The 17615-nt window shown below is 44.5% G+C and overlaps 1 protein-coding gene across 5 annotated transcripts in view; it reads left to right on the top strand.

Moving 5' to 3' along the window:
- LOC133478705 (chromatin remodeling regulator CECR2) overlaps positions 1 to 17615 on the top strand; it is a 39599-nt gene that overhangs the window by 14519 nt on the left and 7465 nt on the right. For 3 of the 5 annotated variants that reach the window (XM_061775095.1, XM_061775096.1, XM_061775098.1), the window contains exons 2-16: positions 1123 to 1217; positions 3994 to 4177; positions 4868 to 4995; positions 5225 to 5308; positions 8657 to 8715; positions 8811 to 8971; positions 11430 to 11519; positions 11687 to 11837; positions 12553 to 12679; positions 12776 to 12813; positions 12904 to 12995; positions 13102 to 13228; positions 13751 to 14106; positions 14176 to 14325; positions 14903 to 15695. In XM_061775095.1, coding sequence (XP_061631079.1) covers positions 1123 to 1217; positions 3994 to 4177; positions 4868 to 4995; positions 5225 to 5308; positions 8657 to 8715; positions 8811 to 8971; positions 11430 to 11519; positions 11687 to 11837; positions 12553 to 12679; positions 12776 to 12813; positions 12904 to 12995; positions 13102 to 13228; positions 13751 to 14106; positions 14176 to 14325; positions 14903 to 15695 — 2635 coding nt within the window. The remainder of the gene's footprint in view (positions 1 to 1122; positions 1218 to 3993; positions 4178 to 4867; positions 4996 to 5224; positions 5309 to 8656; positions 8716 to 8810; positions 8972 to 11429; positions 11520 to 11686; positions 11838 to 12552; positions 12680 to 12775; positions 12814 to 12903; positions 12996 to 13101; positions 13229 to 13750; positions 14107 to 14175; positions 14326 to 14902; positions 15696 to 17615) is intronic. The other 2 variants (XM_061775099.1, XM_061775100.1) reach the window with 2 other exon arrangements.

Raw genomic sequence — 17615 nt, 5'->3', positions numbered from 1 at the left:
GGTATCCACAAGTGCACGTTGTATTGTTATTGATCGTGTCAATGCATTGTTTTTCTTATATTTGAAAGAAGCGCGGTTTAGTTAAGTTAACCGCCGTCCATTTTCCGAGCCGCTTCTCCTCACGCGGGTCGCCGCCGTGCTTGGGACTCTCTCAGCTATCATCGGGCAGGAGGCGGGGTACACCCTCAACTGGTTGCCAGCCAATCGCAGGGCACATACAAACAAACAACCATTCGCACTCACAGTCACACCTACGGGCAATTTAGAGTCGTCAATTAACCTAGCATGCGTGTTTTTGGGATGTGGGAGCAAAGCGGAGCGCCCGGAGAAAAGCCACGCAGGCACGGGGAGAACGTGCAAACTCCACACAGGCGGGGCCGGGATTTGAACCCCCGGTCCCCAGAACTGTGAGGCTGACGCTCGAACCAGTCGTCCACCGTGCCGCTTAAGTTAACCATTATAGATCTATATTTCCACCTATGTAGTCCACATTAGTAGTCAGGTGCAATTTTCACCTTATAACCTCAAAAAGTTAGGGAAAAGTTGTTGGTTGAATGGTGTTTTTAAAAAGTGAAAAAACAGGACTTTTGTTGTGAATGTTCGACCAAAAACACCCAACACAGTGTGACAGGAACAATTTGCATTCCTCGCAGCTCTGGCGGACTTTATTAACAAAATAATTGATCTACAAAATAAATTCGGTATTATCACGGCGTGATCGTACGGTGTTTTAACTAAAACATTCTGACACACTAATAATTGTCCTCATCCGTTATTACAATGATGTGGCCGTATTCCAAAAGAACACATTCGCTCCCATTTATCCAGTGTCCCTGAACGCACCCCGCTCACTCATGCAGCTGCATTGTGATGAGCGAAATCGGAAATGCAGCAGGTGTACATTCTTTCTATTCGCATGTCCAAACATGTCCCTCTGCTGTTCACTTGTAATATTACAGGTGATTCGCCAATATCGCAGCGCACCAAAATATGGTGCGGCCCTTTTCCCTAATGAAAAGAAATCTAGACTTTTCTATGTGAACGACGTCGAGCCTTTTTTTGGGTCAAGTTGTTGGTGTTTTGCAATGGATTGCTAATTTGACTTCTTTGTTGTGTGTCAAGGAATTGGAGAAAGCTCTTTCAGAGCAGGACTTGAAGTTCCTTGGGGACCTTATTGCTTGTCTGCTGCAGGGATGTTACCAGCGCACTGACATTACGTAAGTTGCAGATTGAAAGAAGTGATATTTCTCAACCAACTGGCCACTTCATCCTTCTATTCTTTATTCTTAAGTAAGGCAAGGTGTTAACTTTTTTTGTGTAAAGGAAGACGTGGTCTAAAGTATCCAAGAGGACAAATCACTATTTTAGTTGTATAATGTTAATTGACCTACTTTACTTTTTGGTTACCTAATTATATGCTTTTTTTTTTTTTAAGCATTGTAACAAGCACTTCTACCTTGAAATATCTATTTTGGTTATTAGGTATTAATAGCTAAAGACAATGTACTGTTAGTTCTGCTTGTTTAAAAAGACTCCCCTTCAACAAGTCACAGCAATTGAGAATTTAGCCTTCGTCGGTTGACACGTCTGTGGCAAAACGACATCCTAACCTTACTGGGATTCTAGAAATACTACACTGTATGTACATGCTTCAATATGGAGCAGAGAATATCACCCCAATACATTCAAGTGTGAATCCCTCGATGAGGCTCCCCTTTTATAATACTCCCGACTCCAAATTGGGCAAGAACCGCAGCGGTACCAGTGGACTGATGAACGGAGAGGCAGGAATGGTCCGGTTTTCCCACCCAGGCGACCAGTACCGGTAGGACAACCGGCTTCATCGGACCGGGCAGGCGCTGGCGTCCTAGGCGTGGCCTTTTCATCCACACGTGTTAAACGCTCTGCCGGAGGGGAGGGTCAACGTTGGGGAGAACAAGGGACCGAAAGGAAGAGGGAGATGGGCTTAGTGAGGAGGGGAAGCCTACAGCTGTGTGAAAAGTGCACGCTGCTCTTTCAAGGTAAGCCATTTGTTTCTGGTGGTCTTTCTCTACATTGCATAGATGTTCACCCCCGCTTCTTCTGACTTGGAAGGAAAAGGTGCCGATCAATCGGCTCTGCCCAAACGTTTGCCAGACAAAATGGTTTTGGAGACTTCAGAATTCATTCCGCATGAGTGACATCATCAATAAAGTTCCAAAAGCCGTGACCGCATCGCAGATGAGCTCGTGTGTTTCGGATCGTAAGCAGATCCTTTCTTTCTCCATACTTTGGCCTTTCCATCACGTTGCTGGAGGTTCATCTTGGTCTCATCAGTCCACAAAACTTTGTTCCAAAACCTTCGTGGCTCATCTCTGTGTTTTTTTTTGCAAAATCCAATCCGGCCTTCGTTTCTTTTTGCTGATGAGCGGTTTGCATCTTGTGGTACGGCCTGCATCTTTCTTCTGTGTCTTCTTGGAACAGTGGCTCGCGATACCTTCACCCCTCCCCTGTGGAGGTCGGTAGTGATGCCACTAACCGTTATCTTTGGGTGTCACCATTTTTCTGTCATCAACTGCTGTCGATACCCTTGGCCGACCCGTTCGATGTCCGTCGCTCAGTCCGCCGGTAGTTTCTCTCTCTTTTAGGACATTTTCAAATTGTTGTATTGGCTACGCCCAATGTGGGGGCAATAACTCTGATCGATTTCCCCTCTCCTCTCAGCTTCCAAATGGTTTGCTTTCCCCCCCCCCCGAAGACAGCTCTCTGGTCTTCATGTTCAACAGAAAACGCAGTATCTACAGTAGTTCAATCTAATCGGTTTAAGCAACCGATCTAAAAGGCAAGACCAGAGCAACTCGAAACACCCTTCAGTCACGTGTTCCCGTACTTTTGCTCACGCGAAAAGTGGCTGGCTTGAAAGAAAAGCTGCTCTGTCCCCAGCTGGAAATAAAGCTGCAATTCTGAACTATTTCCCGTATTCATCTTTTGATCTGAAACCCAACTGTCTTCAGTACACAACAACAACAAAGGAATTGACCTTGCCATTCCAGTGCTTTAGGAGATGTGTGGCATTTGTTTATTTACACTTGTACATGGTGTTTTAGGCCACGGGGAAAAAAACTACAAATCAATAATTTTGTACTATGTAGCGATATGGGTGTATATGGCCTGGAAGAAAATGCTTCAATATAACCGACAGCCACATTGGACGACCCCCCCCCCCCACAATTATATCGAGGTTCCACTGTACTTTAATGATGGAAAATGTTAAAACAAAACACACACACACACACACAACGCCAGCCAGTCTGCAGCTGGCAAGCTAATGGATGGTTAGCATGAGAAGCTAACATGCAGTCTACGTCCTCACTGCCACTGGAGTTGGTCTTCAGCTGGCATCATCCTGAAATACTCTTAACGCTGGAGAAAAATTGTTTGCGTTATTGTTGGTCTGCTTACTTCATTTAACACCCCTTGTTGAGATCGGTCTTTTCAGAAAACCTTTCACGATTAACCACAAAGTGGAGGCAAAACACACACACGGTTAATTAGGTCTAGTGGGGTGCGCTTGATATGATGTAATGAGGTCACTCACACGGTGTAACGTTCGTCTAAAATCATAGTTTTCCTGAAAATGCATTTCAAACTCCATACTATTTATAATGACAGTTGTCAGTGGATGGAGTAAAAAAAACATTATTATGAACCTAACCTTGTTAGTTTTACGCTCATTTTCAGATGACCTTTTAACAGGCTCATATGACAGTGAACGAACTCGTTTAAAGCATCGGTAACGCCCACATTGTGTCCTAGTCGAGGAAATCAGTCTTGGGATGTCTGTGCACTGGAAACAACGGAAACAATCGGGGAGTCTTTTATGTCACAAAATGCTGGAACGCTGTGGCGAAACATCTCCCGGAGCGGCACCAGAGCGGCTTTATGTCTGTGTTCTGTCCATCGTTGGGTCTACGCAGCAGCAGAAATTCGATACTTAACCTTTCTGCACTTCAGTCCCCAGGCCTTCAGCAGATATCTGGATGACATCATCAGCTACAGGTGGGAGCTAGAAGAGGGGAAGCCCAATCCGCTTCGGGAAGAGCCCTTTGAAAACCTGCCACCACGCACTCAGGTCCAACTGCTGCACCGTCTCTGCGATTACCGTCTGGATGCCGCCGATGTTTTTGACCTGCTGAAGGTACGCCGCGTTTTTGAGCCCGTATCGCATTTCACACAAAAAAACCCTAACGCACAAAATGCCATCTTGTCCGGGTTAGGGTTATCAAGCCAGCTAACAACAAATAGAATTCAGTCAATTCAAGTCTGATGTTGTTGAGTGTAAGGTAGATTGAGGTAGTTTGTATTAAAAACATGTTCCATACTTACTTTATATACAGTTAGGTTTTCCTCAGCCTCAGTCTGGATCAATAGGCTTGAGAATCATGGGAAGACTCCTGACTTGACGCTTGTGCAGAAAGCCATCCTTGACACACTCCATAAGGAGAAGAAAAGGTCTCCAAAAGAAGAAGCTGGATGCATCGAAGTACATGAACGCAGAGTCACAAGTCACATGGATGACTGCAGCCTTGAGAGCGGTGTCAAGCAACGGCGATTCCGAAATCCGGGGGAGTGGTACCGAGGCCGCTATGGCATTTGGCTTTCTTAAACCGGCTGGTGCCCCGCGGGGTGTTGAGCTCGACTCATTTTATTGAAGAGACGATAAGAACTGTTTATTAGAATTGTCCCGATTCGATGATGTGGTCAGAAATCACTTAAGATTTCAGTTGGGATTTGTTTGTTTTTTGTCTTTCTGCCACTACCATGAAAAAGGCAAATCCAATCATCTCGTTCCGAGTGATGAATTAATAGCGCCCTTTACTGTCATCAGGGCCTGGATGCAGACAGCCTGAGGGTAGAACCCCTTGGGCAAGATGGCAACGGAGTCCTCTACTGGTATTTTTACGGCACCCGTATGTACAAAGAAGAGCTACACAAGAGAAAAGCGGAGAAAATCAGGTCAAAGCATTCTCCTCATTCTTTATCCATTTGCTCACTCTTAAAAGTAATGGGAAATCTTGGATCATTGTTCATATACGAGAGGCGTTCAGTCCATCCTGCCCTCCTTTGACTTTTTTTTTTTTTTTTAAAGCAGTTTTTTTTCCCCTTTTGTTTTTAAATGCTTTTAATCTTGTAAAGCACATCGAGTTAGCGTGTGCGTTATATAAATAACTGCTTTGCTTCACAGTGAAAACCCAGAGTTAACTTTACCGGAAAAAAAGAAAAGAGGAAGGCCACCAAAGAAGAAAAGAGGAGACGACGCCGAGCTAAGGTGATTGATTGATTGATTGATTTAATTGAATTGATTTCGTATGTTGTTGATGTCACGCTATCTGTATAAGGGAGAGAAATTGCCCATATGGTTGCGTCCGTTGCACGGATGCCCCGCATACCTCCAAATGAAACGGTTGCTGAGGATTGCCAGGTGGCCAGCTATTGCCCCTGCTGTCAAAAGTTGCCACGGACGACTGTGCAGAGTTGTCAATTGCCGAAAACATTTAAGAGATTTCTTTTTTTTTCAAAGACAGAAATCGCAGGCACATTGTTTGGTAAAAATAAGTTCTAATTGGAAAATGTAAATGATCCTTTGTCACTTTGTGAGAAATGACTAAAGCCAAATGGTAAGTGTATGATTTTTCAAATAGTGATGTGAATTATCTGAAAAATGACACCAAATTGTCACCACTTGCACTATACAATGATATCCAGTTCTGCCTTTACAAAGCTTGTAAGGATGCATTTTTTTTTTTAAACCATACTATAGTCCTATGTTTATTATTGTGGCTGGAGTGAGAGCAGTAGTCATTTTGGGATGGCGCACAATGCTAGATGGGTATCAAATAGGCCACTATAAAACAAGGGAATAAATACCGGAGACAAATTCCTCGTGTGTTTTGGACACACTTGGCAAATAAAGAGGATTCGGATTCGGATTAGGATAGGGCAGCAGTACACTAGAACATTGCATTGCTTAAAATTCAAACAGTAGTACAAATATCAAATACACATTCAATGTAATTCAGTAAGAAGCTTACGATGGAAAGAGTCCCAACCTTTTGTATTACTACCAGTCTGACAGTTCTTATTTAGCTCAGCAACGCAAAAGGTTTATTTTCCAATGAAATATCAGGGACACAGACAAACCTTGCATCATTAATGGCGCAAAAAGAAATGACACATTGATAATATATTGAACAGCTGCAACCTTACCTATAACCTCTGTATTCTGCATTGAAAAACCAAACCAAACCAAAAAGTATATTTTTGAAGTGCATTCAAATTCCAATGTTTGATTCTTAGTTATTTGGACCTTCTGCATTACGCAACAATTGGCAGTAGAGGTGATTTCTTCGACCAGACATTTTAAGAACCATTACAATAAAAAGGACATCAAATGGCGACTATCACGGTGTGACAATTTGGAATGAACGGCACAGAATTTTGCTGAAAATCTTATCATCCTAAGGCAACCTTTCACTTTAGTTTGATAGCATAAACAATATTTATATCTAGTTTTAAGTACCACTAAATATTGCTGAGTTGACAATTAGGTTACTCAACTTGAAAATTTCTCTTTGCAGTATGGCTGATGCAATGTGAATAGTGCTAGATGATTGAATCGATGTTCAAAATAAAAACCCCCGTTTTGGTTGCCACGTGAATCATGGACCGCAAATTCATGTCAAGGACAGATTGCTCATGAACGATATCTTAGCCCAGTGACCCTCATTTTTCTGTCGTGACCCACTTCCACAGACGTGAAGAACAATACGGAGCATTCATTGTTCCAAAATAGCCTATATTTTGAAACATCAAACATGCTTACACACTCAAAGTGCCTTTAAAGAGGACCTTATTAAGAAACCGACGATGAACATGACTCAACTTCGTGTACAAAAATGAAAGAAGCTCTCACAATTTCATAAAATACGGTGGGGGGGGGGGAAAAGTATTTGGACCGCCTCGGATTGTGTAAGTTCTCAACCACTTAAAAAGATGAAAGATGTCGAATTTTCATCATTGGCACACTTCAACTGAATGTCCAGGAAATCACATTCTGTGAGTTTGAAAAGTACTTGAAAAGTATACTCTATACTCTTGTGTAAAGTAAATATTTGGACACCTACCAACCAGCAAGAATTCTGGCTCTCACAGACAGAGCTGTTACTTCATCTTGAAGAAGCTCTTCTACCCTCCACACATTAGCTCTATTCATGGCACCTGCTTTAACTACAAAACACACGTCTTCACACCCTCAAACAGTCAGACTCCAACCTCTCCACCAGGGCCAAGACCAGAGAGAAAATTGTAGACCTGCACAAGGCTGGCATGCAAGCAGCCCGGTGAGAAGAGATCCACTGTCGGTGTAGGTGTTATAAGACGGAGGACATACACGCATACATACATCCGGTCATACGAGAGCGGCTCCGACCGCCGGAGACCAATTTCGGACATGCTTGGCAAATAAAGGTGATTCGGATTCTGACACAAGAGGGCTGACGGTCTCCCTCGACTTGGGACTCGGTGCAAGATCTCACCTCGTGTGGGGTTTCAACGGTCCTGGGAATGGCGAGGGATAGGCCTGTCGCAATAATTACTATAGCGACTTAATCCTTCGATAGATAAAATGGACACGATCTTTTTTCCGGACTCGAGAAATTGTCATTGCTGCGGCGAGCCGGCGCTGGGATCACACGGTGGACGGCTGTGTCGTTATCCGCTAAGTGGGCTCACGGAGGTGTTGGCTGTGTCCAATACTCGGCACGTTCAGCCAGTCGTCGTCAACAGGTGAAGGTGGGCCAAAATACCCGCTAGAGTGTGTGCAAACCTGCTCAAGAACTACATACTGCACATTTTTGACAAACTGTTCATCACAAAGTATTGAATGGAACCTTTTGATTGTCCGAATATTTTCCGCAAGAATATACAAATACATTGTTTCATGCAATCATGCAATGTCATTTCCTGGATCGATAAAATGTTTTGTATCCCACAGTTGAAAGTGTAGCTATGATGAAAATGACAGTACAGACCTCCGTGGTCTTTTTTGAAGTGGGACAACTTGCACCGTCGGTGGCTGTCCCGACGCTTTTTTTCTCCCACTGCGTGGCCGCAAAAATTTCGCTCATCTTGGCACTGATTGCGTCTTTTCGGAAAGTGCAAATGTTATTTTCCAAATAAAAGCCACGTCCCACCTGGGATACACTTTGAATCGTCCTCAGTTGTTTTTTGCTTACATATGTCAGTCGGCCGTGCGCTGATCACTAATCTTCTACACTGACACAGAAGTCAACTCGTACTCACCTCAGCTATTTGTATGAGAAACACTCGATGGATAGAAAAGAATCCAAGAGTGGCCTCCTCCTGCCAAGTGACTGTGTGTTCTTTTGCCACTGTAACCTTGAAACGTTCTATTTCAGTAGCGCAGAGGACCGCCTCTTTGCGACGCCACCTTCGGGTCCCACCGCCAGTTGAGAATCACGGTCTTCGGCAATAGTCAAGCGTGTTAAGCGCGTCGGTTGATTGATAGATTGATCGATTAGTACAAATACCATTTTGGCTTTAGTCTTTCAGTACTCGCCGATTGATTATTTCATATACTATTTGTATGTCGTTTTAGTGAGGCAGAAAGTGAAGAGAATACAGAAAATGGAATGGATGATATACCTCCTGCTAAAGGTGAAATCTATATTCGCAGTATTTGAACACGAACGGGGGAAGTATTTGTGGTTTTGGTCACCTGTCCCTTTATTTGTCCTTTTGGCTTCTACCAGGTCATAGGCGGGGCACCTGGTCTCTCGCGTGTGAAACGGAGGAACAGTGGGTCAACTTGGCAGAAAGCATCAAGGATAAACTGTCGCCCCAAGACCGCCATCTCTACCGCGTCATCAGCCAGAATTTTCTGCCGGAGATACGCAGCATGATAGAGCACAAGGTCGGACGACAAAGAGAGTTAGTTCACTGACAGCTTTTCACTCAAAAGCTAAAACGACGGAATTGTATCCGAATGTATGTACATATGTGAACTGATTTTAATTTTAACTGAAAAATAATTGCCCAAATTAGCATAAAAAGACAGCAGTGTTTTTTACGTGTCGCGTTCTCGCCGCGTCTTTGAATGTATTGCGGCGACACGAGCCCAACAAGCAATGAGGCCTCCGTCCTGTGGTGCGGTGCTTCAAGGTCGCCGTAACCTACTTGAATACCACATTTAATTTCAATACATTATTTTCAGAGATTTGACATCTTGAGGCAAAGCAAACACCACGCAATTATGCATTCAAACACTATGCAATATTGCAGCGGAGTCCATTGCTATACTCTTTCGTAAAGCAGCATACGCCGGGCCCTTTTTTTTACTTCCAAGATACTGTACGCAAGTACCAGTACCACCGACCATGTAAAAAGTCAGCCTCTTTATGCTTGCAGTTTTATAGCCGTAAAGAGGTACTTCCCTTGCAACTGATATTGGAGGAATGTGGTCAAGTGCACTTGCATGTACCAAAACGAGTTAAGATATATTTATATTTTTGGGGCATTATATTGGTCAAAAATGACTTGCCTGTAATTGGTAGACAATCTCAGGATTCTCTTCAATAATTCAAGATAAGTGATAATCAAATATCATATGGACAGAGATCCAACGAGAAGAACATTTCTCCAATTACAGCAGGCCCGATTTTTTGAAGAGATGTGTCTTAATCTGTTGAACATAAAATCAATGCAATAGTGTTTTGAAATTGTTGAAGGCTTTCCTAATAAAAAAAAAAAAAAATAAATATATATATATTTGTAGTTAGAATTAAAGGGCTGCAATATAACAAAGTAAAAAATGTAAGGGGCTCTGAATACTTTCCATACCCGCTGATTATTCGAGTAAATCCAACTGGTCGTCCTCCTTCCATCATGTAGTATTGTTTCCAGCATTAGGACTATTTTTTTTGGCATTGTTGCTAGTCTTATTTTGTATTTATGTATTTTAAATAGTCACTAGCGAGGTTAGCAAAGTCTCTAATATATAGCGATAGTCTCGCTATATTTGTGCACGTCACGCAAGCCGACATGTCGAGTACAGTGTCGGTTTTCTTTCGAATCCCTCCGTGTGCCTCCGTGTGCCTTGAGCTGCTGTCGCCGGTCATTTCATGGACAGCGACCGCAGGCGGGGGGCTCACCTTGAGGCGGGATGAAGCCTCTTCAATGACCGCTTTGTCGTGCTGCGGGATCCTCTCAACCGCTCTTAAGTGGTTGCGCTGGAGGCCGTCCAGCTTGTGTTTCTTGAATGAAGAAAACAGTCAGTGTTGTGTTGGTATGTTGGGAGGTAGGTATTGTTGATTTGATTAATTTTTGAATTGTGGTATCGCCAATGCTTCACTTCGTCACCAGAGGGCAGAGAGACAAGAACGGATGTGTCACTGAGTGCACGATAACTAGATGGATTCAGTAGTATCTGCTTTTTATATATATATATATAGTTTTTCAACGGCATAAATGCACTTGACAGGAAACCACTGGCTTGTGAGTTCACCGATTTGTCCGACTTGCCTGATGAAATTTGACGAGAGCTGCACAGGGCGTCTCGATATAAACAAGGGACTTGCTGAGAACTCGCCTTTGGATGAGGGCTTTCCTTAGTTGCTCCGTACTCCATATGAATCACTGACGTCATTGGTTTCGACGGGGGTCAGAATATTACTTCCCCCCCCCCACCACCCCCATACGTTGACAGAGTCATTTAGAAGTGCTCAGGTGTAGCGTCTGAGACATTTTCTTGAATAGAAAATTCGGTTCTGTTTGGAAAGACATTTTCTCCATAGCTACCATAACCCCATGTAACAGAAATAAATGCAATTTACAAGACTACTGTGCAGAGCTGAGGAAGACTTTTTCATGGTTTATAGTATCGACTGTAGCAATTCACTTTTGGACAAGACGCGCAGATTTGAGGTTTTTGACCAACCGGATTTAGCCTCCTCGATAGAGAAAATGAATGGATGGTTGAAGTAGGGGAGTCTAGGATGTCACGGAACGACAGAATGCTGTGGCTGAACTCGCTCTCCTTGGATTGAGTACACGGTTTGACTTTTGACTGCAAAAGCTCGGCCGTTACCTCCAGGGAGATGGGAGGGAATGTTGGCAGGGGAAACCGGGGGAGGGGAAACCAAAGCCAGTGACCTCTCAATACTCACGGCTCCTTCACCCAAACTCACAGTGGGCTTTCTTGTTTGTTGACCTTATCATTTACTGCTATTCGCATACAATCCGCAGTTGTGTAAATTCAAATTACAATTTGGAACATCCACTTAAATCATAGGGTTATTTATATTTTTTTAAAAATCACAGATTGTGCTTTAAACGGGTAAAGTGCAGTCTTGGACTTTAAGCTCTTGTTTCAGGAGCGTGAGCAGAAACAGAAGCTTGAGGATCCAACTCCATACCGTGCATCACAATGTTGGGCTGAAAAACACACCAACCAAGAGGCGGTGGTATGTAATATGTTTTTTTTTTTTTTTTTTTTAGCTAGGTGCTGGAGCAGTTGTGGAGTATCCGTTTGTTAAACTTGTGTCATGTTTTTGTGCCTGCCCTCCACTTCTGAATAGAGCAAGCGACTGTGTCTGTCGGGCGCTGATGTTTCCTGTTTCTTTGTATTCAGGACAATGTGAATGCCACAGCTGAGTTGGAGAAGAGAGAAGATGAAGAGCTAGTCAGGCAGGTCCTGCTGACCAAGCAGCGGCGAGAAGAGGAACGGCTTCAGCAGGAAGAACGGCAGAGAGAGAAAATGGAGAAGATAAAAGCTGTGGAGGGTAGGATGGATGGGACCCAAAGGGGAGAAAGCATCTTTTCTCTGTCAAAGGTTTCCACTACTCGTGGGTCCTGCAGAAAGTTTTCATTTGAATGCTCCCCGATGCCAAACATAAATTGGAAGCAATGATGTCATTCTGTCATCAACGAGTAGACGTCGAGTGGCTGGCTGCCATGTGATATTTGTAACAAATAGATCAAGGGCACCTTCACGCAAACTTGTCCGTTGCGCTTATGATCTTACACATCTGCCATAGTGGAGCAACATTTGTTGTTGTGAGTTGCAGCGTGATGCACTTCGACTGGAACAGGCAAAATTCAACTCCGCGATCACTGAATGAACTGCTGATTTTGTTTCAGCGGAGCAGCTCATCTTAGACCTGGACTGCAAAGGTGGAATCCTCCCTGGAACATCTTTAATCCACGCGACATGCCTTTCATGTTAAACGAAAGCGGCGACACATGCGCCCTGTTTGCGCCTTTGATCAACTTAGTCTTGGAAAACTCAATGTTCCTTTTCCATCTAATCTGAGCCACTGCTGACTGCAATGGCCAAGGCCTTTTACTCTCCTTGCAGCCTCAGCATTTAGCATGTCAACTCAAGAGGCCAAAGGCTAAATGTTTGTCCTCGGTCCAGTCGGTATTATTTGTCGCCGATTGGTCCTGTGTTGATTGCATCGCTCTCTCTCGCTCTCTCTCTCTCTCTCTCTCTCTCAGAGCGGGCAAAGAGACGTAAGATGCGAGAGGAAAAGGCCTATCTGTTGTCAGAAGGAAGAGACCTCCCACCGGAACTTCTGAATTTAGAACCTTCTTCGCCGGTCCTTAGAACACGGAGTACTAAATTGTATGAGGCTTTTTTTCCCCTTCAAATTCCAAATGAGTCATTTGCATTGAAGTTCAATGACAAAACAAGCTGAGTATTTATTCACGTGTCTTTCAGCTATGACATGGAAGAGGACTACACGGGTTTATACAAAGGTATACCTTCTGAGTAGTTATTACAAATTGCTAAATGTAAGTCTCTGTGAATGAATGTAGTCATCTCTGAGCGCTGATCTCCCTTCTTAGTGCTGGAGGCCTTGAAGGCCCATAAAGATGCCTGGCCTTTCTTAGAACCCGTGGATGACTCCTATGCCCCCAATTACCATGACATAATCCAGGTACAAAAACAATCATTTCAATGTTGATATTGTAAGTATCAGTGCCCAAATGTTTGTTTAGATTCTTTTTATTTTATTTTATTTTTTTCTCTCCTCCTCTCCTCAGACTCCCATGGACCTTTCCACCATTGAGAGGAAACTCAATGATGGAGAGTATGTTGCTAAGGAGGAGTTTATTTCTGACGTGAAGCTCATATTTAAAAACTGCATTGAGTACAACGGAGAAGACAGTGGTAAATGAAAACATTTATTCGCATACCCACACAAATACAAAGAACCAGGCAGTCAACCGGCACAAAAGAAAGGGACGCGCGAAATCTTGAAATGGGGCTCGGGCCAGGGAAGCCTTGACAGTGATTAATGAGGAATGATTGAACGGTGCTTCAATGCGCAGGAGGATCTGAGCCCTGCAGTGCAAGAGAAACATTCCAGCTCCTAAGACCCTGTCTATTCTAGTGAATACTTTCCCTGGGGGGGGGGAGACCATGGTAGAGGAGAGGGTAGAAGGAGCAGGGCTCAACATGTGTCCTCTGACCTATTGGAGTGATCAGCGCTAGTCTGAGCGCAGTCTGTATGCAGGAGGATCTGTGTGCTGTTGTGTATTTTTGTTCGTAAAGATGGAAGGATATGGTTGGAGTGAATGGGGGCTACATGTTTGTTTTGTGTGTGAGTCTGGGGGGGGTGAACAATAAATGATTCTGTTCGAAATGTTTTGTTAATCATCCAAGCTGATGTCTGCGCCCCCCCCCCCCCAGAATACACCGTGATGGCAGAGTCTCTCGAACGCTGTTTTAACCGGGCCCAATTAAAACACTTGCCATCAGAGGAGGGCGACACTGATGAAGAATTCCACATCAGCAAAGAAGACAAGGAGCGCAAGGAGAAAAAGCGGCATCGAAGCAGTAAACATTTGGGACCTGAAAGTTTAATCAAGGCCACCGAGGAGGTCCAGCGTAAACGAAGTTTGCAGGGAGGCAAAGGCCAAACGCCATTGGGGGGCCAGGTCGGCAAGTCGGTTCGACCGCTTCCGCTTTCACATTGGGGCTTTCCTCTGAGCCAACAACACCAGCACGAAGGAGAGACCCGGGGCGTGTACCACCCAGGACAACAGGTATATTTAGACGATTTGATTTCAATATTTACAAAAGCTTCCCTTTGAAATTCCTTTTCATCTGGCCAGTTACATCGTCCTCCTGGACCCCCTGGTCCTCATGGTCTGCGCGTGTATGCTCATAGAATGGGCATGGATCCCCGTTTTGCCTACCCGGGTCATATTCCGAGGCATGGAGACCCCGACTTCGATCATTTGCCTCACAACTTTAACATGCAGGTACAAAGCCCATGTTCATCGGGAAAATAATGTCAGGAGAGCCGCCGCGGTGTATATAGGCTCCTTCATGTTAAACGTATCTTGGACATTACTGTTAAATCAAAATACATTATACACAGTAGGGGTTGAACGACTAAAAGTGTGTGTGTGTGTTAAAAAATACTTCTTTAGTGAATACGGTTCTTATTAGCACAAAGTTTTTTTTTTATCTGCGTATTGATATTTTGACGACAAATTCGGAGTATCAATTTGTGCCAAGGCTTAGCTGAAGCTAGTAGGTTAACCACTATTCTTATTTACCACCAGCAATTTTCATACTGTGGGACCCTCATAGATTTGTTCGGATCGTTTCGCCTCGTCGGCCACACATTTCGCTGCTCCGCAAAGTGTTAGTCCGACGACGGCAGCAGAGAAGCGAGTCCAAACTCTTTTGTAAATTGGCTGACTGGGAGAAGAGACTAGCGATTAGTCGACTCTTGAGTGCAAAGGTCGAGGCGGAGTAGTAAAGTTGATCGATTGGACTCCTAGAATACAGATAGTTGTTTTAAACCCATTCCCTTTTTGGTTTTACTTTCAGCATCACATGGGCCACAGGTATCCAATGGGCCCCGGTGGTCACCGGCATCTTCAGCAGCAGCAGCAGCAGCACCCTTATATGGGTCCAACCCATGGCCCATCTCTGGGCCCCCGTCCAATGGGCCTTCAACTTCGACCTCCTCCTGAGGCCAGCATATACCCGTCCCACTACCGTCCGGAGAGCCACGCGATGCACCCGATGGGGAAGCAATTATCACGGCCCGATGGGCCTCAGCAGCACGATTACGCAGGCTTGAGGCATCCTGGTATAGGACTGTCTAACATGTGGACTAGTTTGAATCACCAGCGTCTGGAGAGACCCAGTGGAATTCACATGCAAGACCCTAGTGTGCTCAGCCAGCACAACTTGACTTACGGAGGGGTGCCGCCTCCGGTGGGACATAAGCCGTGGCCAGAAGCTGCCGGATATCCCCAACCTCCTCCCAATGCCCAGTACCAAACTTCCGCAGCTGCGGTCAGTTCCCCGGGCCCCATGCGGCAACGCCCCCCCTTAACCCACTCGGACTCCTCCACCAAGCCGCGGGTAGCCTCTATGTTGGAAAGTCCAGAGATGCTAGCTTTGCAGCAGCTGTCGGCCTCCTCGAGGCCTCCTGTTGGCTCCCCCCATCGGGACATGTTTCACTTTCAACAGTCCAGGCCTCCATCAGGGCTTGGCAGCATCCCAACGGATCCCTCTCAGCCACCCCCATCCCCTGAGGTTCAGCTGCTGCATCCTACAGGAGACAATGGGCCAGACAGCCGGTCTCCCCCACAGACGCGCGTTCAGCCCAAAGGTAGATCTGACCTACGTTTTTTCTGTATGTACCGCTTGTGCTAACCCAAAAGCAATCGGATTAGAATTCTCATTCTTATTTCATGTCATCAGCTTTTGTATGTTCTCTTGAAATCCTTTCTCACAGTAAGAGGTCAATTGAATATTCATTAGCTCAATGAAATGTCTTCCAAATCAACGGCACACACGTCATGTTCGTTCAGTCAAATTGAATCGAGAAGTCCTCGTACATATGATGATGAAGTGTAATTGTTCATTTTCTTTGACTTTTCTTCAATATGCATTTGAATATACAAATCATTTACACTGGAAAAGTGAGGCATTACAGGGCCACATTTGGTCCCATTTGTGTCGTTACTTTGCCCATTAGCGGAGTGTGATTGCGCACATCCCTTTGCTTCAAGTCCTCAGCTGACATTCGGGAATTTCACAAAGTGGAAAAACCTACTTACTCAGGTCGAAGGATTCAACACTTTTCAGTAGAAAGGCATCTCACTCTCAGGTGTTCTTTCTGTTCAGTTTGAAATTGTGGAGATCGTGACAAACTAGTACATGACACAATTGGTATAAATATGTGTTTTGTTTTGTTTCGTTTTTTTTTTTTTTTTTTTTTTTTTGAGGTTGTAATAATTGATAAATGCATTGTTTTTCGCCAATTTCGCTTTGTATTCTTGGTATACTGAGACAGTTGACAGTGGTAATGGCAACTCACTCCTTAATTACGGTGGCCAAGACCGGTCGCAACACGACGACATTAACCCACAACAGAAATGCAGACGCCGCAGCACATTAAAAGGAAGAATAAAGTGGCACGAAGCAGGCCCGAAAATTCGACACACCACGGGGAAGAGTAATGTTAACAAGCCTGCCAAATTGGAGTGAATTCAAAAATCAGCTTTCAAAACTTGAATAATAAGGAAGCAAACATACTGAGCTTACACGATGTAAAATCACGTTAGGAGACTCCACTTCAAAACGGAACGGTTATTGTGGACTATAATCGTAGAAATAAGCACACGAGTCAACGTACCCTCATTGTCGGTGACATAATGTCACAGCTGAACACGACAGCTGGACGGGAGGAGGAAGCCCACGTAGTTGGACAGTCGGCACGGCCCCATTCGCTCGTATCGTTACCCGCGAAGCCGTGCCGTCTCTGTGAAAGCTTACAAAACTAATCGGTCATAAAATGCGCACTGCAGAGTGAGTCTGCTGGTGGTAGTGTTGATGTTCAGCTCGCCATCCGCGTTTCTTCAAAAAGGCAATCTATCGCTTTTTTTTTTTTTTTCTTCACTAGGATGAAGTTACCCGCAAAGCCATGTTTACAAAACTATCCATCATAAAATGCGCGCTGCAGAGTGGACTCGTGATGTTGATGTTCGGCTCGCCATTCGCGTGTCTTTAAAAATCTATCCGTCGCTTTATTTCCTCACTTTTTTGGGGAGCCGTTCTGTAAAATGAGGCATCCAGCGAAGATGCATTGTCAGGGTGCTAAATGCTAAATGGGCCTTGCTAATGGAAGCGAAGGACAGATGACACTCAAACAAAATGAAGTCGCTTTGTCCTAATATAGTGGGGGAGGAAACTCGCGCGAGGAACTATAAGTGGACAAACTTTGTCCTATACTTTAGCCCCGCCCACAAGATCAGGAAAATTCAAACGGTGAAAAAGATGCTTCAGCTTTATCTCAAAAGTTCAGCGCTAAATTATGTCTTCGCATGCATATGTTTTCAGCACTTAGAAACAAAACACGGATATCTGTTTAGAGTCCCTTTTAAGGTACAGCGGAAGTGAGCGCCGCGACTCACTCCGACCGTATCATTTTGGGAACTCGTATTGCCGACGGACCAATGGACTCCCCCTTATCTTTAATAAGGAAACCTCTATTCAAAGAAGGATGAAATTGAAGTTGGGATTCGAA

This window comes from Phyllopteryx taeniolatus, chromosome 5, assembly GCF_024500385.1.
Source record: "Phyllopteryx taeniolatus isolate TA_2022b chromosome 5, UOR_Ptae_1.2, whole genome shotgun sequence".
In the NCBI taxonomy this organism is placed as follows: Eukaryota; Metazoa; Chordata; class Actinopteri; order Syngnathiformes; family Syngnathidae; genus Phyllopteryx; species Phyllopteryx taeniolatus.
Note: the sequence above shows the minus strand (reverse complement) of the source record. Positions and strands in the feature narration are given on the sequence as shown.